This window comes from Musa acuminata, chromosome BXJ2-6 (genome assembly GCF_036884655.1).
Source record: "Musa acuminata AAA Group cultivar baxijiao chromosome BXJ2-6, Cavendish_Baxijiao_AAA, whole genome shotgun sequence".
NCBI classification, from domain to species: Eukaryota; Viridiplantae; Streptophyta; class Magnoliopsida; order Zingiberales; family Musaceae; genus Musa; species Musa acuminata.
The window spans coordinates 13,966,875-13,992,733 of record NC_088343.1 but is presented as its reverse complement, the minus strand read 5'-3'; the positions used below and the strand labels follow the sequence as shown (position 1 = coordinate 13,992,733).

The 25,859-nt window shown below is 39.2% G+C and overlaps 2 protein-coding genes across 7 annotated transcripts; both read left to right on the top strand.

Annotated features, from left to right (window-relative positions):
* The first annotated feature begins 820 nt into the window (after positions 1–820).
* Positions 821–12,482, top strand: LOC135584183 (protein TPLATE-like). 3 transcript variants are annotated; one of them, XR_010487809.1, is made up of 7 exons: positions 821–2,171; positions 3,279–3,875; positions 4,601–4,962; positions 7,653–7,956; positions 9,317–9,439; positions 9,746–9,817; positions 10,620–10,759. XR_010487809.1 is itself a non-coding variant. In XM_065112984.1 (7 exons), exons 1-7 carry the CDS (start codon positions 1,032–1,034, stop codon positions 12,273–12,275), a joined length of 3,483 nt encoding a protein of 1,160 aa, XP_064969056.1. In that variant the 5' UTR covers positions 824–1,031; the 3' UTR covers positions 12,276–12,482. The 3 variants fall into 3 exon arrangements, 1 of the variants encoding a protein (XP_064969056.1); XR_010487810.1 differs by having other exon boundaries at positions 9,746–9,866; positions 10,620–10,735; XM_065112984.1 differs by lacking the exon at positions 9,746–9,817 and adding an exon at positions 11,775–12,482 and having other exon boundaries at positions 824–2,171; positions 10,620–11,075.
* A 653-nt stretch (positions 12,483–13,135) lies between these two features.
* Positions 13,136–25,558, top strand: LOC103988086 (cleavage stimulating factor 64). 4 transcript variants are annotated; one of them, XM_009406602.3, is made up of 11 exons: positions 13,136–13,493; positions 13,733–13,811; positions 19,321–19,495; positions 20,091–20,124; positions 20,238–20,476; positions 20,558–20,635; positions 22,313–22,348; positions 22,439–22,915; positions 23,818–23,971; positions 24,104–24,165; positions 25,178–25,558. In XM_009406602.3, the coding sequence occupies exons 1-11, from the start codon at positions 13,454–13,456 to the stop codon at positions 25,313–25,315; spliced, it is 1,512 nt and encodes a 503-aa protein (XP_009404877.2). In that variant the 5' UTR covers positions 13,136–13,453; the 3' UTR covers positions 25,316–25,558. The 4 variants fall into 4 exon arrangements, with proteins under 4 accessions (XP_009404877.2, XP_009404874.2, XP_009404875.2 ...); XM_009406599.3 differs by having other exon boundaries at positions 23,818–24,165; XM_009406600.3 differs by lacking the exon at positions 22,313–22,348 and having other exon boundaries at positions 23,818–24,165.
* Positions 25,559–25,859: the final 301 nt, after the last annotated feature.

Genomic DNA, 25,859 nt, shown 5'->3' with positions numbered 1-25,859 from the left:
TTGTACATCATTTTCACTGGACATTTTCAATAAATATTTATATATTATATATATCACAAATAATTGAAGTAAAAAACCATGAAAAATTAGACATTTTCAATAAGTTCTTGGATTGGTGTTTTTCATTCAACAAAAGTCCCAAATTGAAGATGGCATTAATTAGGCCCATGTTTTTAATTTTATGTCATCGAATGCGAACATATCAGCTAGTTTTTTAGTTGGTAAAATTTATCGTTTACGATATGAAAACAATAAGAATTTAGGGTTAAATTGCATACTATACTACTTTTAAGGAAAATGAAGACATCAAGCAAAATTAATGATATATAGCCCTCTAATTTATGTTTCATGTATTTATTTTTTTAATACTAAAAATGTGCATAAATAATATCTAATTCCCTTTAGAGATATATTATCTATATTTCTACAATTTGCAATTCCTGTATTTATATCTTAAAAATTAAATTTTCAATAAAAGTATTAAAGAGTATTTATATATTTAAATTTGTTTTTCTGAAAAACTTAATAGTAATCATGATTTGTAGTTATTGAATTAAATTTATTAGATCAATTAAATTATATATATATATATATATATATATATATATATATATATATATATATATATATATATATATATATATATATATATATATATATATATATATATATATATATATATATATATATATATATATATATATATATATATATATATATATATATACACTAATTAGAAACTATGTTGAAAGCCCTTCTTAAAAATAGAAAGAAGAGAGATAGGTGTCATCGAAGGCCCAAATGCCGTTTCTTCATTACTACGCCTTGGGCTTTGATTGTTGCAGCTCATCAGCCGTAATACAAGTCTCTTCCGCCACCTCCCTGTTGATCCCAACTGCCATGAGAGGTCCCGTTCCCCTCTCTCCCCTTTCTACCCGAGGATAGAGATCCCGATCCGACCCAATCCCATCACCACGTCCCGCCTCAGTCTCCTTGTTCTTGAGGGGAAAGACAGGAATTGCGAGCGAGGGATGGACATCTTGATCGCGCAGATCCAGGCGGACCTGCGGTCGAACGACGCGCTGCGGCAGTCGGGGGCGCTACTGCAGGCGCTGCAGCAGTCGGCGGCGGGGCGGGACGTGTCGGCCGTCGCCCGCTCTACCTGCGAGGAGATTCTCGCATCCCCGGCCTCCGCTGTCTCCAAGAAGCTCGCCTTCGACCTCATTCGCTCCACTCGCCTCACCCCCGACCTGTGGGACACCGTCTGCTCCGCCGTCCGCTCCGACCTCGACTTCCCAGACCCCGACGTCGCCGCTGCCGCCGTCTCCATCCTCTCCGCCCTCCCCTCCCACCGCCTCCCCCGGCTCGTCGCCGACGCCCACCGCGAAATCGCTGCCTTCTTCGACTCCCCTAGCGACACCCTTCGCCTCGCCGCCACCGAGACCCTCGGATGCGTCCTTGCCCGCGACGACCTCGTTCTCCTCTGCCACACCGCCCCGGGCCTTCTCGACCGCGCTTCCGCCTGGTGGGCCCGTATCAACCAAGGCACCCTCGACCGCTCCGACGCCGTTTCCCGTGCCGCCTTTGAGGCCGTCGGCCGTCTCTTCCAGGAGTTCGAAACCAAGCGCATGAGCCGCCTTGCGGGGGACAAGCTCATCGACGGCGAGAACTCCTTCGCCATCCGCTCCAACTGGGTCGTCGCTGCCATCGACCTCGTCTGGAAGAAGCGCAACGCCCTCATAGCCCGCTCCCTGGTCCTTCCCATTGAGAGCTTCCGTGTCACCGTGTTCCCACTCGTCTTTGCTACCAAGGCCGTGGCATCTGGCTCGGTTGAGGTATTCCGGAAGATCTCCAGGCTGGGAGGGAGCAGCAACGACAGGAGCGCTTCTGCCGCAACGGACTCCTCGACGAGCGCTGAGAAACACGTGGGGGTCTCGGATGTGGTCTCCCATCTCCTTCCATTCTTGAGCTCGTTGGATCCGCCTCTGATATTTGAGGTCGGGATCAATATGCTCTCGCTGGCTGATGTTCCGGGAGGGAAGCCAGAGTGGGCTTCAGCGTCAATCATTGCCATTCTCACGCTCTGGGATAGGCAGGAGTTCTCTTCTGCTAGAGAAAGCATTGTGAGGGCTGTCGTCACGAATCTCCACCTTCTCGATCTCAGCATGCAGGTGCACCGCGAGTCCATTTTGTCTACGTAGTGGTCTTTTATTTACTTATCTGTTGGTGGTCTCAATAGCCAAAGATGACGAGCTGATCTTTTACATGCTAAAGAACTTAATTGAGCAACTACATATGCAAAAAAGGCAGGCAGGACTTTACCAATTCTAACTAACCAAATGCCGCCACCAGATTTTTATTGCATATGCAAGCTCTAACTTAGTAAATATCAAGAATACAAATCCAAACACAACCTATATATATATATACATGTGTATATATATGTACATGTATATATATATATATACATGTATATATATTAATATATACATGTATATATATTAATATATACATGTATATATATATATATATATATATATATATATATATATATATATATATATATATATATATATGCAAGGTCTGTTATACCGAAGCGTGCCGTTCGTACCGGATGGTACGTACCGATCCGATAGGTTATCGGTACGTGGATCACCCGGTACCGCTACAGTGTTACAGTACTATACTATAGCATTGCTACAGTGCTACAATACTATACTGTAGCACTGCTATAGTATGAAAAAAAAAGTATAAAATTGTTCGGTACACCAGGGTGTACCACTCGGTATGCCCTGATGTACCGCCCGGTACACCGATACCGTACCATACCGAGCTCGGATCGAAATGTTGGTACGGAGCGGTACGACGAACCTTGTATATATGTATGTATGTACATGTATGTATATGTATGTACATGTATATATACACATGTATATATATGTATGTACATGATGTATGTACACAAACCCAAACACCTTGTTGTTTGTTTGGCTTTTTCATTTTTAGACTAGATTAGTGATGTTAACTTACTTTCTAGTAATGTTCTTTAATAAACAATAGAAGACTAAAGCACTAGGTGCTGATCCTATTCAAAGATATGATTTTTCAGAACACACAATATAAGAAATGGTAAGAGTGCTGCAAGATTTGCCTGATACTGTACTTTAATTACAAAGTTTTTTTTTTCTGATAATTCAGAGGGGTAAGTGTAGGTATTCTTTACTTTGATGGAGTTTTGTAGGGTTAATTTTTTTTTTTCTCATTCCTCCTTATTTCAGGTTTCTTTGTTTAAGAGGCTGCTTCTGATGGTGAGAAACCTGAGGGCAGAATCAGATCGTATGTATGCTCTGGCATGTATTTGCCGTACAGCCCTTTGTGTCGATCTTTTTGCAAAAGAAAGTGTGCGAAGAGGACAGAAGCCTCTCCCTGGAACAGACATTACCTCACTTTTTGAGGATGTAAGAATAAAAGATGATTTGAACAGCGTAATAAGTAAAAGTTTGTTCAGAGAGGAATTAGTTGCTTCACTAGTGGAAAGCTGCTTTCAGTTATCTCTTCCGTTGCCTGAGCAGAAAAATTCTGGAACGGAGGGCAGAGTCATTGGTGCTTTAGCCTATGGAACTGGTTATGGTGCACTGAATTGGACAGAATCAGCTTTAGAGGTTGTGGAAGTGTGTCGACCATGTGTTTTGTGGGACTGTGATGGACGAACTTATGCCATTGATTGTTACCTGAAGTTGCTCGTCAGGCTCTGTCACATTTATGATACAAGAGGAGGCGTGAAAAGGATCAAAGATGGTGCTTCTCAGGAGCAGATTTTGTATGAGACTAGGTTGCGCAACTTGCAATTACAACTTATCAAAGATCTTCGTGAGGTTAGTATCATTATTTTTGTCACAATCAAATCTGATACATCTTTTTCTTGTGGAAAATGATTGTGAAGAAATGCTAAGGCATTGCACATTTGCAGGAACTTGCAAATTTGTAGTGAGCAAGCATGAAATAATAGAGATAAAATACACTAGTAAATTGCCATTTTCTGCATTAAGTTCAGTACTTTTCAAGATTGCAATGAAACAACCAATTTATTTTTGCATAAATGCCTCTTTTTTTCTCTCGTATTCATTTTTTTTCTTAAATTTGGCTGAATGCTTTTACCGTCGGGTGCTTAGGAGATTATCAGCTAGATGTAATTGTTTATCATGCTCTTTTTATGCATCTGTTTTGAATTGGTAAATTAATATTCCTGTGAGGCTGTAATAGTATGAGACTATGATAATCATATAAAAAATAACTATCAAAAGAGACTTTTGTACATATCAGTTCATTTGCTTTATTCAGGATGAAAATTTGACAGTGGCTTAACCCTTTCAGAAATATTTGAAGTTGCCAAGGCTCCTTTCTCGTTAAAACAGCCAACTGTCCTCTTTAACAATATCATATGTGCCTTAGCCGTCAATTGTAAAATAGCAATTGCATGTCGTTCTATTGACTCTCATTCTTCTTCTTACATGCTTTATCTATTTTGTTTATACAAACACAATATTGTCCTCGCCTGCCTACTTATCATGTTAAAGTAAGATCTATTTTGCTCTGCAAGGTGCATACACCGAGAATATCTGCACGCTTGATTTGGGCCATTGCTGAACACTTTGATATGGAGGGTCTTGATCCACTACTAGCTGATGATCCGGAAGATCCATTGAACATATTTATATCCAATATACACAATGTGTTGTTTAATACTGATTCCTCTGCAACTACTTCAAACAAGCTTCAAGATGTGCAAGCAGTCCTTATTTGTGCACAACGTCTAGGTTCACGGAATCCCAGAGCAGGACAACTGTTGAGTAAAGAACTTGAAGATTTTAAAGGTGGTTCCATGGCTGACTCTGTAAACAAGCATCAAAGTCGCTTTATATTGCAGATGTTAAAATTTGTTACAAGTCATCCAGAAAGCAGGTCAGTCCTTTGTGCACGTTACAAGTTCAGCAAGTGTGTTTTTCATCAGTTGATTGAGTTTATTATTGTGTGGAATTATCTGATTAGATTTGCATTTTAATCAATTAGATACTGAAACTAAGAAATGTGTTTCAGTTGTTGATTATAGCATTTACCAAAAAGCTTAAAAATGATTGAGAAATGCTTCAGTTAAGTCCATTTTGGTAATGCATTTGTCTTATATGTTTGTGTTGTTGTTGACTCCAAGAATTGTTCTCTTGATAGGGCAATAAACACTGGTCATGTTGTTGTAACTGTATTTACCAAGGCAAGGGTATTTTTTAACTAAATATACACTTTTCTTTGGTTAAGTTGATGGGTTCTCAAACTGAGAGAAATAAAGATAAGTTGATAAACATGTGCTGCTAGCTCGGAAGAGTGTCTACTGTCTAATGCTTGTAACTTTACATCTTAGGTAGATATTTGACAGATCGGAGTCTATTAATGTTATTAAAGACTGTTAACTGTTACTTAGATCTCCTATCAATGAGGCAGCATATTTTCTTCGGAAAGCCACAACATGTTCATATAACTAATAGATTAAGTCATTAAACATCCTCATGGAATAAACCATATACTGATAATCTTGTTTTTTCTAGCTTCTGACATGATTTTTAGAAAATTGATGTTTCATATAATGCAAAAATTGTTTCTTTTAGTTGTGTAGAATGCACTACAGTAGTCAATAAAAACAAACTTGCAGATGATATTTTTATCAGGACAAGTATGATTTTGTTCTCCTAGCCTAATTATTGTAGAACTTGGCTACAGAAAGAATTTTGGAGCACTAATATGCTTATTACCAAGGTTTTGGGAATTGGCCAATCATAATCTGATGTAGTCCAGCTTTGGTCCTAACTTTTATCTAATTGATGATTATCCCTCAATCTAATTCTGCAGTTGATTCTGCCTGAATATGTTTGGATTGGCTGATTTTAGATGGAATGTAGCAGTAAGTGACCAACTTCAGCAGAGAGGACTACATAGAGGAGGAAATAAGAAAAAGGAGAGTAAGTGGACAAGAGGATTGTGGAATTATAAGTAGAGGTGGAGAAAGAAATCTGTTTCTTGCTGGACACGTTTATTGCATGTTCAGTACTTTTAGCTGATATTTTTTCCATGTTCATCATTCACTCTTAAGGCATATGAAGCGAATGAGACAGGGTACAAGAGAAGAGATAGGATTGGAGATTGGAGGTTACATGGGCAGTATACGAGAATGAACAGTCACATATTTTGATGGTTGGTGGGTGAGGAAGGCTGTTGCAGTTCCAACAATTCTGATGAATCCTGTGACACTAAAAATGAATTGCCAAAGGGTAGATATTTATAGAAAACATTCCTGACCCTTTTTTGAAACAATGGATATGCACTTCAAAAGTAGATTTAAATATCTCCAGTATATATTTTTTTAAAATCCTTTAAATTTTTTCAAGCTTATCATGAACCTTTATTCTTATATGGCCACTTAGGTGCACGACATATTTACACTGGGGCATACCAAATTAAGTGATACTGCATTAAGTACTACTCCACTGTCACGGCCTTAGCTGGAATTGCCTAAGGTGTAAGGACCATTGCGGCAAAGACGCGAACTTAGCTTGCGTTGCCTAAGTCACGCTTCGCCCTTGCGATTTACGTCCGCAAAGATCAGCCCACTTGCAACGTCTCGCAGGTCCCGAAGGACCTGTAAAAAGAGAAAGTTGATTAGTTCGAAGAACGAGCGACGGACAAGTCCCGACGTCTCGCGAAAAGGGGAAGCTTTACAAGCAATTCAGCGAGCACCTTGCGTGCACCAGAGAAAAGAGGGAGAGGGGGAAAACAAGGACTTTAGAAGGTTGAATGAACAGCTGCAAGTCCACAAACAACTGCTCACCGAGTGCCGGGCACGACAACAAGTTCCCGTTAAGGTAACGTGCGAACTTACGAAAGAGTGTTCAACGCTCGACACTATACCGAAGCTCCATCCAGCCTTGTGCCACCCGGGTGGTTCCAGGGTGCTGAGATAGCTGACGTTTTGCGTGCAGTAGCGGGCTGCAGAAATCAGCCCATGGCACGTGAAAACGGAGCTGTTTTGGGGTTGTTTTGCTCGGTTCGGTGAGTGGTCGCATTGTAGCGTTGCAACTTGTTCGAACTTACATTTTTACAAGCAAAAGGACTTAAAACAAAGCCAAAACATGCTGCCAAGCAGCTGTACATGTAGATTAGAGCGACGAACGGTTCGTTGAACGGAGTTGTTGTGGGTGCGCGACGACCGTTCGTGACACCACAGTGCCATTGTGGATTTTTTTCTTATACTTCCATCTTGTGGAACTCAACTCTTGGGGTACAATAGTAAATCATTACTCTAAAGCATGGATCCAAGAGGCTATTCAGATCCATGAATAAAAAATTTGTGGTGTTGCTAAAACATGGGAAGAGCATGAAGTAATTAGTAATTGCATTTCTATATGTATGTATTTTGTTATGAAAGATTGATAAAAACAATATACAGGTTTGCTCCTGTGCTAATGTCTTTCATAGTTCGATCATCTGACTCAACTGCAGTTCTGTGTTGTTTGAAGCTTGGACTTCTTTTTTGATCTTTGTAGCAACGAATGCTGTAAACTATTTGATGCTTTGAAGAATGACTGACATGTAATAATTTTCAGATGGGTAGGAATTAGTGACACTATGGGAGATTATCCTTTTAGCCACCATAAACTCACAGTTCAGTTCTTTGAGACATCTGCAGCCCAAGACAGAAAATTGGAAGGATTGGTTCATAAGGCCATTCAAGAGCTCTGGAGGCCTGACCCCAGTGAATTGAGACTTTTGTTAACCAAAGGTGTCGACTCTAGTAAGCATAAAGTACCTCCAAAAGCACATTCTCTAACAGGTAGTAGTGATCCTTGCTATGTTGAAGCATATCATCTGGCAGATTCGATGGATGGGAGGATCACCCTTCACTTGAAGGTATCACACTTATATACTTTGTTGATATTTGTGTATGTTTCTTGATTTCAGATGGTTATTTCTGCTTGCAACCAACTTTTGCATATATTAGCATCTATAATTTTTGTATTGTCTTAATATTTCAAATTAAGAAGTGAAGGAACATAAACATTTTAGAAGTATTTCCAAGAATTAGCAGAATGTAGGAGATTTTGGTACTAAAACAAGAAGGGGAAATCAGATAGGAAATCAAGTTGTATAGCATGATGATTGTATGGAGCTTATTCAGTTGTTGTATAACTCTCATGTGCAAGAGGCAAACTTATGAGAAAGCAATGACAAAAAGCATGTTCATGGTGAGAATATTTGATAATCTGGAATCAATGCATATGGAAATTTTGTGTTGCAGCTATGAAAATGTTGGAATGGATGTTTGCGTCTAAAGAGAAAGATAAAAAAGGAAATGCAGATGATTGCACTTATTGAGGATAGTCTTGTTCATTGTCGTTTAAATTTGAATCACTTACAAAAATGACCTGGTTCAGCAGATTTTTTTTCATCTGCAGCTTAAGTGTGGCATGACTCACTTTGCGTTGTTTATTTTGGTGTGTACCACTCAAGTCAAAGATCAAGATTGTTTGAGCCTGAGATATAGCTAGCTAGTTTTTTTAACGTAGAGCTGGAGGTTATCTTTTCTGAAAAGGAAACTGACAAGAATTCTAGCATATCCTGTTGGTTGGGTGCATTTCCTCCGACCAATGCCTTTATTAGGTTTCTTGACAATCTCTTGTATGATAATTTTGTTCCTCATACGTTGTAGGTAGAAAAATTAAGAATAACATGACAAGTCATCTAAGCTGGTCTGACATATCTTACTAATGTGTATTTAATTTTTTTGTTTGTCATGGATAAAAAAATAGAGTTACAGGAAAGTTGAAGTATAACTTAAAAGGAAAAAGTGACATTTATCTCTTAGGCTTGTTAAGTGAAGTATTGGATGTTGACTTTATATAATTTAGAAAGCCTAGTATCATCAAATTAGAATCACAAAAATCACTTCTTATTATTACTATATTAACTGATAATGAAACAATATACTTACAGTTAGACAAGTGTCCGAGTGAAGGGCAAGCAAATAGTTATTTGTCAAGGCTTGTGAGTTTGGAAATATGATTCCATGTACCACTGGTTTGCACTAGTTTATATGCAAAAATTTGGTATTTCTTTCTCACTTTCAAGCTAAAATACCTTTTTTGTTTTAGTTTGTCATGATTTCAACTCATTATATGTACTGATTTATTTAACTGCATTTGTAGTTGAGTATTATTTAAACTATGCCATCAAGACATATTAACCATTCTGATCAAATCAATAATTTCAGATCTTAAACTTGACTGAACTAGAGCTTAATAGGGTGGATATCCGGGTTGGCCTCTCTGGAGCACTGTACTTTATGGATGGGTCACTTCAAGCAGTTCGACAGCTAAGAAATCTTGTCTCACAGGTTTCTTTCAGGATTCTCTGCTAATTTTCTTGGATTTTGCTTCTGTAATTGCTACTTAATGATTGTAGGCCTTTTGGCTTTCCAATTTGCTTTTGCCTTGCTATCACTCATTGATGTGTGTTTATAACATGCAGACACATTTAAGAAAATAACTTTATTGTCATTTGTTCGCACTTGCACATGCATACATACTGCAATCATATGCTATATATACAAAAAAGTGCCTCTCTATATTCATGAATCTATGTTCATTAGCGGATGCTGCATGATAAATCTGAAACAATTCTTTTGTTCATCTTTAAACAGAAGAAGACTTGTCAGTTATAGGTGGTTGATTGTATCTTCCAAATTCCTTCCAGCCTGAACAAATCAGCACTTGTAAGCCTATAGAGCAGGAGTGCACTTTTAAGTTTTCCAAATTATCAGAGTACGTTAAGTGGAAAGTCATTTTGTGGAAGACATTAGTCTGGACTCTGCAGTATTTCCTTTGAACTCTTGAGCTATAAAATTAATTTTTTATGTTTTAGATATTATTGCATGATAAGTTCCAATTTTCTCATTTATTCCCATCATCAAATTGTGAAGAGCTATTACATTAAAGAACTGCAATGATATCAAAATGGATGAATGACCTACTTGATATGTCAAAATAATTATTTGGCTGTTGAATTCCAGCATCATATCACAAAAATGTCTACATGTAGGTTTGGGCATTTTGAAGCAACTTCTTGTCTCGTCTGGAGTCCCAATGCTTATTTTGATTGACTGGTATATGTTATATGGCAGTTGTTTAAATTTGACTGTTTTTTCTGTTAGAATGTGAATCACGTGGAATATTTTTTGCTGCATATATAAGACATCGTTTATCTCAAGGTCCGCAATACCGTACCGTACCGGAGTTTCGATCTGGGCTCGGTACCGGTATGATACGGTATACCGAGTGGTACACCCAGGTGTACCGCTCGGTATATTTAGGCGTGTCAAGCACTGTAGCACTGCTACAGTGTTGCTACAGCGTCGGACCGGTAACATATGGTCCGCGTACCGGAAGTCTGTCGGACCGGTATGTACCGCCCATACCGGGCGGTATGGTCCGGTACTGCAGACCATGGTTTATCTACAATATTCATGATGGAATCTGTACTAGCTTTGTAGCATGACTTAAATTTGTTTATCCTAGGATCCGGTCCTCAGCAGTGTCACTGTTGGTGTTTCACACTTTGAGAGATGTGCTTTTTGGGTTCAAGTTTTGTATTACCCTTTCTATGGAAGTGGTGTTTCTGGAGATTATGAAGGAGACTATGCAGAAGAGGATTCTCAGGTCATGCGACAAAGGCGTGTTTTAAAACCAGAGCTTGGAGAGCCCATGATTTTAAGGTGCCAGCCTTACAAGATCCCACTAACCGAGCTTCTCTTACCACATAAATGTTCTCCCGTTGAATATTTTCGCTTGTGGCCAAGTTTACCTGCTATATTGGAGTACACAGGTGCATATACTTACGAAGGCAGTGGTTTCAAAGCCACTGCTGCACAGCAGTATGAGGCTTCTCCATTTCTCAGTGGATTGAAATCACTCTCATCTAAGCCATTCCATCAAGTCTGCTCACACTTTATCCGCACGGTAGCAGGTTTTCAGGTAAGTGGATAGTTATATATGCATAGAAGTGTCGAAATTCGAACTGCTATCCCTACTGAACTGCATTCTGTTTCTTCTATGTGGATTTATACTTTCTAATTTCGAATATAAAACAAAAACAAGAAGTTATAATGGCCCATGGATGTGGCTATATTAATCTTTTCTGACCATGGGGTGCTCTTTAGGGCGGTATCACTTGCTAGCCAAACCAAGAGCACTTATCTCTTTTTATCATTGTTTCTAAAATTTTTTCTGAGGTCTTCCTCCAGCTGTCATCAAAATCCTGGTTAACATACCTTGTGGAGCACTAATAGTCTCCTTTGGATATGTTGATATCATTTAAACAATTTTCCACATTTTATCTTCCGTCAGAGTTATAACTAATTAGTATAAACATTTCTTTTTTATTATTTCTATCAACCGTATGCACCTATCTTAATATTTCATCTAAACAACAATAATTGTGTTCTCTAAATATCTGACATTTTGACCCATGTGGCATAACTGATCTTACAGTGGTTTTATAAATTAATTGTAATATAATAAATACTACATTAAGATCTGCGATCACATATCCTGTTTTACCAAAAACCGTTTTGTAGCATTTTCATAGTTAGTGGATGTTTGGATTGTTGTGCTGATTATAACAGTAGTTACTTGTGCATCACTGACGTCTCAAATTCTGATTCTTCTCGACAGTTGTGCTATGCTGCAAAAACTTGGTTTGGTGGTTTTGTGGGTATGATGATCTTCGGTGCCAGTGAGGTGAGCAGAAATGTTGATCTAGGAGATGAGACAACAACGATGATGTGTAAGTTTGTCGTCCGTGCTTCTGATGCATCAATCACAAAGGAAATAGGATCAGATCTACAAGGCTGGTTAGATGATATCACAGACGGGGGCGTGGAGTACATGCCCGAAGAAGAGGTTAAGATTGCGGCTAAAGAGAGGCTAAGGATTTCTATGGAAAAGATAGCCCTGTTCAAGGCAGCCAAACCCCCACCACAGCGTCCAAAGGCTGAAGAGAAAAAGGAGGAAGATGAGAAAAACAAAGAGAATGTGGATGAGAACGGTAACCCTAAAGAACCTTCCACCTTATCGACTCTGACAGCAGAGGAAGTGGAACATCGTGCTCTTCAGTCGGCAGTTCTACAGGAGTGGCATATGTTATGCAAAGAAAAAGCCGTCAAAGTTCAGTGAGTTTTGGTTTTCACCTTCAAAATTTTGGCCATTCATTCTACCTCATAATTCTTTTGTTTTTTGATAATTCATTTTTTTGTTGATTGCAAAATTCTTTTCTGCGTGCACATGGCAAGTCAGCCTTGTTAATATCTGTGATCTAGATTGATCTCTGTCTTGTCCGGTTTATACATAAACCGAGGGGAGTTATTCCCCGGTTTCCTTGAATCAGAGTGTACGGGATGAAAAATAAAGTGACTTGTTCTTTTACAATCATACATATCATCACCTTGAACAAAAAAGAAAACTGTTGTTATTTTTGATCTCTAGAGTTAAAAGAGATCAAGAATTGGGTTGTAGTCATATTTGATATCAATTTTAGATTTTTTTTGCTACTAGACATTAATAATTTTAATATCGAAGACTGACCTCCTGTCCATCTTATAGCCAATTCGGATAGGCAATACGTCAATTGGACATGCTAGGAAAGTATGATATGTAAAGAGGACATATAAATGCTATAGAAGGAACTTCTCTAAGCATGACGTTTAAGGGGGCAAAGGCACATATATAACATATGGTATAAAACGGATTTCTCTATATCGAATGTGTAATTTTGTGTTTGTGTGTGTGTGTGTGTACGGAATTGAGTGAAATAAGATATAAATCCTTATTGACTCCCAAGAAAAATTCTTCCTCGTCGTATTGTGATTTTGGTCTCTTACAGTATTTTTCATCGTGTCAGATCAATTTCATGAATCTAAGATCAAAATTGATCATAGTAGTTTTTTTTTGTCTATTATTTTCATTAATTGGGAAAATGTTTTCCCTTTTTTCGGTATTTAGAAGTAAAATTCGACGCTGCCGTTATTGAAGCCTCGCTCAATGCGTAAGTCGTCGTCGCCTAAACCACAAGCCCGACGCCGACCACGGTTCGGATAGATTCCTTTCTTTCCTTCCCTCCTGCCTTGACGCGCCGCCGCCTCCCCATCTCACCTCGCGCCCGCCTTTTTAAGTCCCCAAATAGTCGAACGAACAAACCCTCCTTGAGATCTCCCGTGCCGCCTCTCGCGAGCGCCGGACTTTCAACATTTCTCCTCGATTGGATTGGTACATGGATCGCGGTCGCCTCTCCGGCGGCGGTCGAAGAGGAGAGGCGCCGGCGGCGCATTCAGAAAGCGTTGGCTCCTCGCTATGACATGGCCGCCTCCTCTGGCTCTCAGCACCGCTGCGTCTTTGGTCGGTTGATTGCCGTCTCATTGTGCATCGATTCTTTTGCCTGTTTGTGGTCTTCATCCTTCCCCAAACTTTGTTTTCTGGGCTGCTGTTGCTGCTTCTTTTCGTTTGCTCTGTGCCCTTGATGCTTCTTCCAAAAAGAAAATCGCCATTTTAGCTGCTTTTCGTCTTCGATTCGCTTGCAAGTTGGGTTATTCGAGTGTTACTGCTTTTCTTATGTTAAGTTTCGTGATTTATGGCAGTCGGGAACATACCGTACGATGCGACGGAAGATCAGCTTAAACAGTTATGTGAGGAAGTTGGCCCTGTGGTGTCCTTCAGGTCAGCGTTCTTGAGAACCCTAGAATCTTGATATGTTGGAATCGATTTTCAGTTTACAGCGAAAATGTGTAATGGTTTCTGTACTACTTTTGTTACTTTGTATGCGGATATTTGATTACTTTACTGACTATGAAGAACTGATGGTCTTTGAATTGTTGCAGCTTGGATCTGATTGAACATCTTTTCTTTGATGGTATACCTTATTTAAGTTATTATAAATAAAAAAGGACTTTTGGTGACACCATCCTTTTATCTAGTCGTATATGGTGTCAGGGATAAAGGTGTAAATTGGATGTTCGACGTAATGCTTGTGTATGTCTATGTCTTTTGGTTTTGTTCATGCTTTGCACAGCACGTAGAAAGCTTACAATAGGCTTAACAACCTTATTTTAGTTGGTTTTTATAATCGTTTCAGGCTTGTAAATGTAAGTTGTGTGCAGTCGTTATATAGAGACAAAACTACCCAGAAACAGACCATTCAGGCAGTCATTTTGGGGATTTTCTAACCCCGCAGAGTAGTGCGGAGTGTCAATCAGCACAACACCCAGAAGCTACTCGGGTGACACATGACTGGATGGGCCTTTGGGATAGTGTCTAGGGTTAGTTCGTTGCCTCATTACGCAATAGTGTCATGTGAGCACTTTTGGTTGCGGTGGATTACCTTGGACCCTTTGTCGTGCGACCATTCAGAGCTTAAGAAGTCTATGTTTGTAATTTGTATTGCCTATTCGGTGTTTGCTGAAATGGTTGTTTGTTGGATCTCGAGCTAGATGCTTCCTTTAACCTGTCTTCTCTTTTGCAGGTTCTTAAGGGACCGTAAGAGGTAGGTTGACTCTTTGCGGACAAATATGTAAGGGTGTCGCACGACTTAGGCAAAATCAATTAAGTTTGTGACAGATGGTATCAGAGCAGGACAAGCACACTTAGAAACACTTAGCATGTAAATTTAGGGATCTAACGGGCATCCGAGATTAACATTCAGATGAATGACCAACCCTTCACGCGAGAGGCACTACGAGGACAAGCGAGCTGGGTAGAACGCGTGGTGCATAAAGGTTGTGATGGTTGAGTTCGAGCTACGACTTGACGTTGGTTACCAAATTTGATAGTGCTCAAGGCAATTGGGTCGCTTGGCAAAAGATGAGACCGTGCAAGGTGGGATGGGTTGCTTAGCTATCGAAAGAGTTATGCAAGGCTCACAGAGGTGAGGGGAATTATTAACTCGAAGAATTTGGTACTCATGCAAGAGTTTGTATGCGGATAATGGACTATCCGTGACCATCCCAAGGCGACCGAAACTCGGCGCCATGGAGCATTGAAACATTCTCTTCGGTATGAGAAGGATACGTTCGTAGGAGACAGAAGTATGTAATAAGTTCAACATATTGCTAGGCCTTGAAGGACGCAAAGGGGTTGTATTGGCAAAGAGTCATAATCTAGCAAGTGTGTTCGCGGGAGCAGAACAGTGCGCAATTCGTTCAACAAAGCGAAGTAGTCTAAGGCGATGGTGGTTTTCGAAAATTTCAGAGGGAATGATGTGAAAAGAAAAGTTGCTCAAACGGGACAAATATCTAAGAGGGATAAGTCCCGGTTCTCCAAAGGGAAAATCATGTGCAATAGATTGCACATATTGAGGAGGGATACCTCAAGACAACAACTCCACAAAGCTTAACGAACCGAGCAAGCGGTGAGGAGTCATCGCATGGTCTCGCATAAATTAATGCGTTGGTGGACACATTATAAGATCAAGTAGGGGAGCAACCCAAGGCAACATTAAACAAAGGTACACTTAGAGTCGATGTGGAGATCAGACTTAACAAGGGCTGATCCGTGGAATGGTAGGCATGAGGGCCACCATCAACTCAATGCAAATCAAGGAGCAGAGCAATTTAGGTGGAACTTAGTGAAGTGCCAAGCCGCACGAAGGGAGTCAACATAGAAGACGGAACATGGAGCGGAGCCACGAAGCTTTCATTGGACAGAGGTCAAGGACATGAACTCTTGCAAAGGCAGGAGCGGGATCATATCGTTCTATGGGTCCCTTATTCTGATGGTGTGGACTCAACCTATATGGTGCCAAAGTCAAAGGGAGCTTTGAGACACATGCATTTTATCTCAACGAAGCATTTGACGGGGGAACTAAAGTGATTTAACTTGCAGAGGAAAAGTTAGGGTCATAAGGCCTTGGCACGGGGCAAGAGAACGCGAAGGCGGGTACTCTTGAAGAATATGTCACAGTGCTGTCATTCGAGTTGTCGCGAAGGAAGTGGTGCACGACAAAAATTGTGCTGGGGGGTAGAAACCTAGAATCCAGATAATAACGCACCAATTTTAGCGAAGTTAGTGGACTTCGAGAACTGCTAGGCGATGGATTATCCTAGAGCTATGCTTCGTCCAATTGTGACCCAAGAGCGGGTGGACGAAGGTCGATTGCCAAAGGAGCGAGTACAATCGGAGGTGGCGGAGACCCTGCGATGTGTTGGTAGAGGTCACACATAGAGAGATTGCAGTCTAAGTTCATCCCACAAATATCAAAATGCAATGGAGACATCATCAGGATGCGACATAGTGCAGCGAATCATGGTGGAACAGTTTGAGGCAATGCGACACACACGGGAGAAGTTCCGTGAGGTTCTTGATCATACAAAGGTATGATTAGGAGCTACTAGGAGCCCCACTTTGGTGAGTAACACGATGACAAGAAGGGCTATGAATTTAAGGAGTGAATGCCATGGTATCGTAGAGGCGAGTCTTTCATGTATGTATCGAATTTTACATTAGATGAAAACCTTTGTCATCAGCATATGGGGGTTGTGTACCATCGAGAGAAAATTCCGAGTGCAAGTACCAATGAGTCCTATGAGGGGACTTGATCATATAGAGGCGGTGATTTAAAAAGCGCTAGGTGCCAAGGTCCAAAAACGCCCGAGGCGCTAGGCGCTCGCCCGAGCGAAACGAGGCGCTAAAATATAAAAATATATAATATAATTAATATAATTATTTAAATAAAAAATATGCTATTAAATTAAAAAATCGAATATAAAATCACAATGTCATATTAATAAAAAGTCTCAAAAATTAAAATAATAAAATTTTACATCAAATCTATTGAGTTGCTCTGTACACTTGCCATTTATTTTGAAACTTAACAATAATTTTAAATAAATAAAAATTAATAGTATTAAAATCAAAATAATATATTATTAATCTAATAAATAAAAATACTATTATTAGTATACAGTTAACTGTTAATATACTGTTAACAATATAGTGAGAAGAGTGTGAGAAGACCGAGGTTGCTAAGGCAACGACAGCGGGAGCGGGAGCGGCGAGCGATAGCGTGAGTGGGAGCTACGAGCGATAGCGTGAGTGGGAGCTACGAGCGATAGCGGGTGTGGAAGTGGGAGCGGGAGCTGCGAGCGGCAAGCGGCGACAACAATGATGAGCAACGATTGTGGCAGTGGCGAGTGGCGACAGTGGCAGTGGCAGCAGAGAGCAACGACAACGGAGAAGAAATCTCGACAGCAAAATCGCGAGTGTTAGGGTTGGGGAAGTCGGAGAAATTGTGAGAGGGAGCCTATCGGTGATTTAGTTGGTTCGATTGAACCAACTAAAGCACCGGAGACCGAACCAGACGTAAAACACTAGTTCGGTCGCCTGGTTTAACCCGGGCGCTCGCCCGGCGCCTGGGCTCGGGCGAGCACCTAGGCGGCGCCTCGTTGAAGCGAGGCGCTTGGACATGAAGCGAGGCGCTCGAGCCTCGCCTCGCCTAGGCGAGCGCCCGAGCGCCTAGGCGAGCGCCCAAGCGCCTATTGAAATCACTATATAGAGGTATGATTGGAACGACTAGAGAGTTGGACTACTCTAGAATTCATAATCATTTAAGGGAGATCCGCAAGTCAGAGGACAAGGCCGAGTAAGCGAACATTGCTATCAAGGACACAAAGGAGAATAGAATCGGCATGAGCCCAAGCTGCCCAACAACATGATGGCAGAGGCTACGTATGGGAGTTGCAGTTTGTCTTTCCATTGACCAAAGGGAATTATTTGGAGAACACAGAGGTGTTAAAACAGATGGTCGAAAGGGGCAAGGAAGCGACGATGAGTCCAGAGGGACTCGGTTACACAAAACCAAGCGTCGGTTAGAATAGAGGTGGACTTGGAAGAGTACTATAGTGCCGCAGAGGCGAATCGACCTATCACGAAGAAAGGGGCGCAGATGTGAGACGAGGGATAGTAGGGTCATTGGCATGGCAATGCCATGGTACCGCAGAGGAAGGACTTCCGTAGAGTCATCGATCCCTTGCTGTCATTAAAGGAAAGTGCTTGGTCGTGCATGGTGCCGAGAAGGTGGAGAATGCATAGGGACATCCACACTATGTACCTTCACAGTGGTGCAATCCACAATATGTACCTTCACATTTTAGTTGTTTCTCAGATTTGCTGACGGACATCCACGACCTAAATCTTTGCCATCAATCATGTGATACTTTACCTTGTTTTGAGTTATCAACTCATAAAGTTAATTCACTTTGATTTTGACTTGATTTATAATTTCTTTCATTGGTATATCTTGTGATCCTGAACCTTTTTCTTTTACATTCTATTTTGTGCCTTTTTCGTTTCTTTTTCTTAAACTATGATACAGAATCTACTTTCTAGTTACTCTTCATTCTCGAGAAATAGCTTAACAAATGGCAAGTCCTATATTTGTATCCTTATAATCTCTAAGTTTCTACTCTAACAAAAATTGAGAAACAAACGTATGTGTAAACCCTAGATCATTTCATCAACCTAAGCATTTTTCACATCTTTCAATCTGAAACATGATTGTAAAGCAAGCCTTGCATTTGATTGCAGGTATTGTCTCATGGTTCAGGCCCCCAACTTTCTTTATATGATTATACTGTCGGCTAGTGAAGCACTTATTAGCTACTAGTTATTCGTAAACATGAGTTGATGAGTGATCCTACATCATTTGACTATACTTTTCATATGCCCTACCCGAAGAGTATGTTATATCTAGAACAGGTATGTATGCTCTAAAACTTTTCATATGCCCTACCCGAAGGGTATGTTATATCTAGAACAGGTATGTATGCTCTAAAACTTTATTCATTGTTTATAGACTCAATATATGTTAAATAGCACAATTATATATGTGTGCGTGTGTGTGTTTATATATATATGTATATGTATGTGTGTATATACATATATGTATATGTATATGTATATATATATATATGTATATATATATATATGTATATATGTATATATATATGCATATATGTATATATGTATATATATATGTATATATATATATATATATGTATATATATATGACAGTAACCAATGTACAAAATTTAAAGTTCCATCTCTAAAGCTCTTAATGATGCATGGTTTTCTATAGGCATGTATAGGGAACTCTAGGAACATTTCTACATGGGAATATCTGTTTATATCTTCCTTTGTGTATTCTTCTTAATGGTACTGCATAAAGTTGATGCAGGTTGGTTTATGATAGAGAAACTGGAAAGCCCAAAGGTTATGGATTTTGTGAATACAAAGATGAAGAGACTGCTCTGAGTGCTCGCCGCAACCTTCAGGGCTATGAAATAAATGGGCGACAATTACGAGTTGATTTTGCTGAAAATGATAAAAATTCTGATCGCAACAGGGAGCAGGTCATCATCCTTTAGCTGTCGACTTCATAGGAGTGTTTTAATTATTCTGGGAGTAACCCTTCTTTTGTATGGCCTTGGGTATAAAATATTCTTACCTTAACAATGATATTGGCATAACTCACTCAAAAAGTTTCTTGCTGTCAGATGATGTTATTGTGCCAATTGTTCTTAATAAAAGTATTAGCAAGCCAGTTTTGGCATATTTTTCCTCATCACTAGGTCCTCTCTCTTTGTTAATATCATCTAAACTTACTCTTCTTTTTACCTAACCAGGAAAATATATCTTTGTATCCGCAAAAGAATATATTTTGACAAGGAACTTCTAAAGGCCATGATGATGCATTTGTTATTATTGATCAAGTCATTACTAATTAGGCAGAAGATGAATGTTCACATAAATATATTCTCTGAAGTATCTGAATTCTCGGTTGTCTGCATATGTGCCTTATAGTTCTACACTAATGTGCATTTGACTGGAAATTTTATCAGTCATCTTTTTTCCTAGAAGGTTGGTGCATTCAATATATTGAACTATACTATAAGATGAAACTCATGAAGTAGATATTTTGTACTCTAATTAGTATTACCTTTACAGGGCCATGGTGGACCAGGATTGGCACCAAGTGCAGGTTCCCTTTCTCAATTTCTCAACGTCAAATTTGGTTTTTCATGTTTTCTTTTATTCCATTTCTTCCATTATTAATTCACAGTCTTTGTTAACATGCTTTTTCATATATAACAGATGTTCAAAAACAATTTAGTGGTGCCCCTGTTTTGGGTGACTCCACTCTTCATCAGCCAGTAGGTCTCCCCTTAGCTGCAACAGCTGCATCTGTCATGGCTGGAGCCTTGGGTGGGGCTCAGATTTCCAATGCACAAAGTGTTTTACCGGGCCAGTCAGGAACAGGAAGTGATCCCTTGACTCACTATCTGTCCAGAATATCTAGACACCAATTGCATGAAATTTTATCCGAGATGAAGGTCAATTCTTTTCTTTTTGCTCCCTTCTTTTCCTACTAATAATTTTTGCATGACATGAAGTTTGTCTTAATTTGATGATAGGCCCTTGCTACTCAGAACAAGGCACTAGCTAGACAACTTATGCAAGCAAGTCCACAGCTGGCAAAAGCCCTCTTTCAGGTGATGTTAAACTCGCTGATGACTCTGTTTCTAGATCTATAGGATGATCTTTGTTTGTTATCTGCAGAGAATGTACTTATAAATCCAAACACAAACTTGAATTTTCAGGAAATGTTGCAATTAAAGCTTGTCTATTTTGATCTTATGACTTGGCAAAGATCTGTTTCTTTCTTTTGTATACTTGTGTTGAATTTCTATGTTCTTTTTTTTTTTTGTGTATTTGTTTGCCAGTAGCGGGGGAGGGGATCAGTGGATGTTGTAAAGGTCCTTTCTTTTTAGGCAGAGACAGAAAACTGCCAGCTTATTTCATAAGTTAATGAATTAAATACAAGAAGAAAGAAAAATAAAATTAATAACAGTGGAATCCTCTTGATGATGGGATGAGACAACAAAAGAGAATTTGCAAATTGTAAATCCTACTATGTTGGCGGATGCATCTCTGACAAATAAAATTTTTGGGCAGCAAAAGGGAAATTTTGTTAAATATAATCTCGAAAGTCTAAACAATGAAAGATATTCATCGATTCTTCTCCTTCCAAAAGAATTAACATAACATACTAACAAATCCATCTCAAGATTACCTCTTTTCCCTGGCAGACATTTATGACAACTAGCAGACACAGCTTCTGCTGATTGACAGTGATTGTGCATTTCTTGACCTAACACTGTAACACTTAAGCAAGATTGTTAATAACAGGTTAATTATTAAGTAACTTTATCGGGTAATGTGAACACTGTGTATTCCTGTATCTTTTGTCTGTCATAGGAACTAACTAGGGAGTAAAATAGTTGCTTGGCTGACTCTTCCATTCAGATTTTCTATGCTCATTAACCATAAAACTGAGACCTTCATAATCGAATGAACAAACATTGCCAAAGAGGTAGGAAACTAACATCCATGAGTCTTTTAAGAACCTGATATCAGAGTGCCTCTCCAAACTGGTGGAGAAGTCACCCTGTTTAACTTTAATTTTCAAGTCTTCTGGAAGTACTTGTAGAATTACAGCAATTAACCTTCTTGATCCTTCTCCTGCAAACATTTACCAGCTAACCAATACCTTTAATTTCTCTTTTTTCCATTCAAAGGCGATGCCTCAAGTAATCTAGATCATTAATCAGCCATCCTAGAAGGGTTGTGCCAGCATCGTATCTGTTGACAATGGAATGGTAATCACTTTACATCATTATGTTGCTTGTAATTTATATTTATAAAGTTTAACTTAACATAAATTAGGTGGTATGTTTAATCATTGGCTTATTTGTGCCAGCTGAATGAAATTTTCTTTTTTTAGTGAAGCCCATTGATTTTCCTTAATCTCTTCAAATCTTCAAGAATCTTGAGTGTTGTTCTGAGTACATGAGTTTAAACTGCGACTACCAAGTTAGAGATTTTTGCCAACCTACTAGTCTTTTGGTGTTTGGTCAAGTTTTTCTTGTCTTGGTATCAGCTAGGAGTTTATTAGCAAACTTTTTGGAGGCTGGACTTCGCAAGATATTGTTGGATTGCCGTTGGTGCCTTATTTGTTACGAGTCATTTTCAATAAGAATGTAAAGCAATGATGGCTACACTCCTGTGGAGATTCTCCTGCCTTGTTAAAGTTGTTTTCCATTACAGGTTTGTTGTATCACATGATGAGATAATCTGAAACTGGATTTTGTACTGTGTTCCTGGTGCAGGTGCAGATAATGGTTGGCATGGCTGCACAGCCAGTGGTCTGTCTTGGTTATCTGAAGTCTAATACATAATGGCAATTTGTGGAGCTTATGCTAACATCAAATGCTTGTAACTGATCTTGACTGCAGATGCAGATTGCAAATAGTGGCCAATCATCAATTTCAAACCCTCAGAATTCATCTAATGTCGGGCTGACATCTTCACAAACACTAGGTGGAAAGTTCCCCCGGCCACCCGAGAGTCACATTGCAGTTACATCACAAAGCCTTGGAATCCTACACCAGGCGACATTACCTCTTCAACAAGTCCTTGTTCAACCACAATATCAACTCCCGTTACTTCCACAAGGTCAGGTATCACAAGGAACTCTGGCGGAGAAATCTGGAGTTGCTACAATACCATCAAGATGGCCTCAATCAATTGGCGGCGTTCCACATCAGCCTTCTCTTTTATCAACATCCAAAGGGCTGATATCAGAGAGTGAACCCCCGCTTCCGCAGCAACCTTTATCAACTGCTATTGCAAGTTTAGCACATCATCCTCAGTTATCCCTTCCAAATACAGCTCTGCAACAGTCAATTTTGCCGCATTCACTTACTTCTCAGGTAAGACTTCTCATTAAGTAATTTAATGTTTATTATCTAGATTCTCAGCTCTTGAGTTCTATCAGGCAGAATCAACAAATTTTATCTATTAGATTAGGAAGGTCTGTCTTGCTGTTCCTGCATGCAGCCTCATGGCTGTGTTAGTCGAGGTATGATGCCAGGGAAAATTCTCACCTTTTCCTAATTCATTTCCTCTTTTTCGCTTTTAATCTGCTGTGACAGTGAGCTGAAATTTGGATGCCCGCTTGTTTATTGCAGAACCTTAGACAAAATTTATTCTGAGGTTTTCCTGAAACTCCCTTCCTGGTCTAACTGCTTTGTCAGGAAATTGAAATCATGGGAGGCTTGAAGTTAAGTTGAAAACATTGTTAAAGTCTGTTAATCCTGGGGAGAATATTTTAACCTCAAGGCATTTTGTAGGTTCCTTATTTTGGAAAAGACGCAGATGCTTGCTACACTTGGTTAATATGCAGTATTTGTTGTTGGTCCTTTTGAAAGCATTAAAAATTTCTCTTTAATCACATGACGTTTTAATTATGGAGTAGGGTTGCTGAATGAAACTTATAGTAGTTTCAGGGCGGTGATTCAATTCTTCATGAATTTGACTTTTACTGGGTTAAAAACAACAGGAAAATGCATTTGAATCCTTGTTTCACTTGGTATGTTTGGGTTTCTCATGGTTTGATAGTGATGATCTAATTTTTCATATGTTTGATTTTTCTGGGGTAAAAGCAACAGGAAAATGCATTTGTATCCTTCTTTCCTTATTTAGTGTGTTTGGATTACGCATTTGTTCATATAACATTATAACCTTTTGAAGTTTCATATATCAGTAGGGGAATGTGCTATGTTTGTGTGGGTTTGTTCTACTGTTATACTGACAATTACTGTTTTCCTGATAGACTGGCTCATCAAATGACCCACTGCTGTCAGCTGGACTGGAGACACTTCCAAAACGAGTTTCAACATCTTCTGCGATTGAAGATTTAACCTGGCATTCCAGATTTAGGACACAAAATTTAGGTGTGGGATTAGCAGATCAAACCAGATTAACAGGTAATGTATCGGAACAGTCGAATTATCATTCAAAATTACAAAGATTAGAAGATGGAAGTGGTGTTGCCCAAATAGTGAATGGCAATTCTGGCATTAATAATTCCTCACTTCAAGCACTTGGCACTGGCATAGTTGCTGGGAGCCAAATGGTCGTGGGAGATGCAGTTCAACATTCTAAGAAGCAGATGCCTCAGGTACTATTTTCCTGGATGTCTTAGAAATAGATATAATATTTTTAGTCATCTCACCACCTTTATTTGTAATTCACCTCTTGTTTTCATATGTTCTCATAGGAATTTCATACTTTAATTCTGATATTTAATGGTAAAATCTTATTTCTTTTCAAATTGAATAGTTGCAATATGTATGCAGTGTCTTGGAAAGCCCATATTATCAACCAAGCAACACCTCCAACTAATTATGATCTTAATTCTTTGTTGTTATGTTATCACTTCAAGTTCATTTTTTCCTGGTTTCTTTCGTCATGTATTAACTATATTGTAAATATTGATTAAGGAACTTTTGTGTTAAGGCTTATGAAAAGTAACCATAAGGTTGTAACTTTTTCTGACCTTGACTTACTAAATCTTCTGTCCGTGACAACATAGTAATCAGCTTATATTATGTCCAATGCGAGAAAGAAAATTTTGGAACTTGGGATAAATTACCTTGAAGTATGTTTCCAATATATGTTTTAGCAAGAGAAAGGCGATGATCAGCTAACTTATATAAAAATGCTGATATATTATCATCTCATAAAGCACGTTTCACAGATCAAACAATACATGTGTTTTGTAGGATTTTAAGGTAGTCTTATGTCAAACATTTATATCCTTTCTGTCCGTCTAGTGTCCAAAAAAGAGTTGGGTGTTTATAAGAGTTCAATCCATAACCGCACGAACTTGGTATTGTTGTTGCATGTACATTTAGGATCTGATTGAGTTGTGAATCGAGTTTTGAGCAAATCAGCATTCGAAACCCCAACATCACAATTTGCTTGCTTTTCTTACACGAGTTACCACGGAATCGACTGATAGTTCGTAACAACCATGTTCGTTGATTTGAGCATTTGAATTTTTCCATAATATGACTCCCATCATGTATTATACTAATTTGCTCTGTGATCATGTAAGCCTAATGTGCAGTCTCATGCTTTTATCTTTCACCGCAAATCATATTTTAGTTTATTTTATTTTCTCTCTGCAGCTTTCACCTGAAGTAGAGTCAGCTCTATTGCAGCAAGTACTTAGCCTGACTCCAGAACAGTTGAGCTCATTGCCTCAAGAACAGCAACAGCAAGTGCTTCGGCTCCAACAGATGTTGTCAGCTGGCAAAATAGTGTAGTTTGGTTCGGCTGATCTTTCTTTGATTTAGGTAATGGTGCCGACAAAAGCATAAGGGTCTATCACCAACCACGGACGATGCGAGATTTCGCTTCCTTTTTCCATGTAACAGTAGACGATAATCTATAGCCTTTGATTTTTTTTGCTTCAAATCAAGTGTCAAAAATTCATTTGATGTTTGAAAAATAGTGCAATGATAATCTTCTTTCACAATGGGAAATGCAGTTTGCCACTATTAATGTTATTCCATCTGCAATTTGTTTTCTGTGCTCATTCACAGTGTGGTCATTCGAATCGAGTTCTGTTGCTCTGCTTGACCTTTGACTCGTTTATTGGTCAATCATCACCTTGCCATTTCATTGCTTCAAGCCAACATGAACTCGTTAGGTTGCATTTTCTTGAGTTGGAATTTTGCAAATGGTCAATGTTTGTCGGTAGAGAATGAACATTAGCAGTCAGCATTTGTGTGCACGCACCAATAGGCATTAATCCTGATTAGGCAATTTGCAATCAGCATCAATAACAATTGCAGTGAAGCACACAAG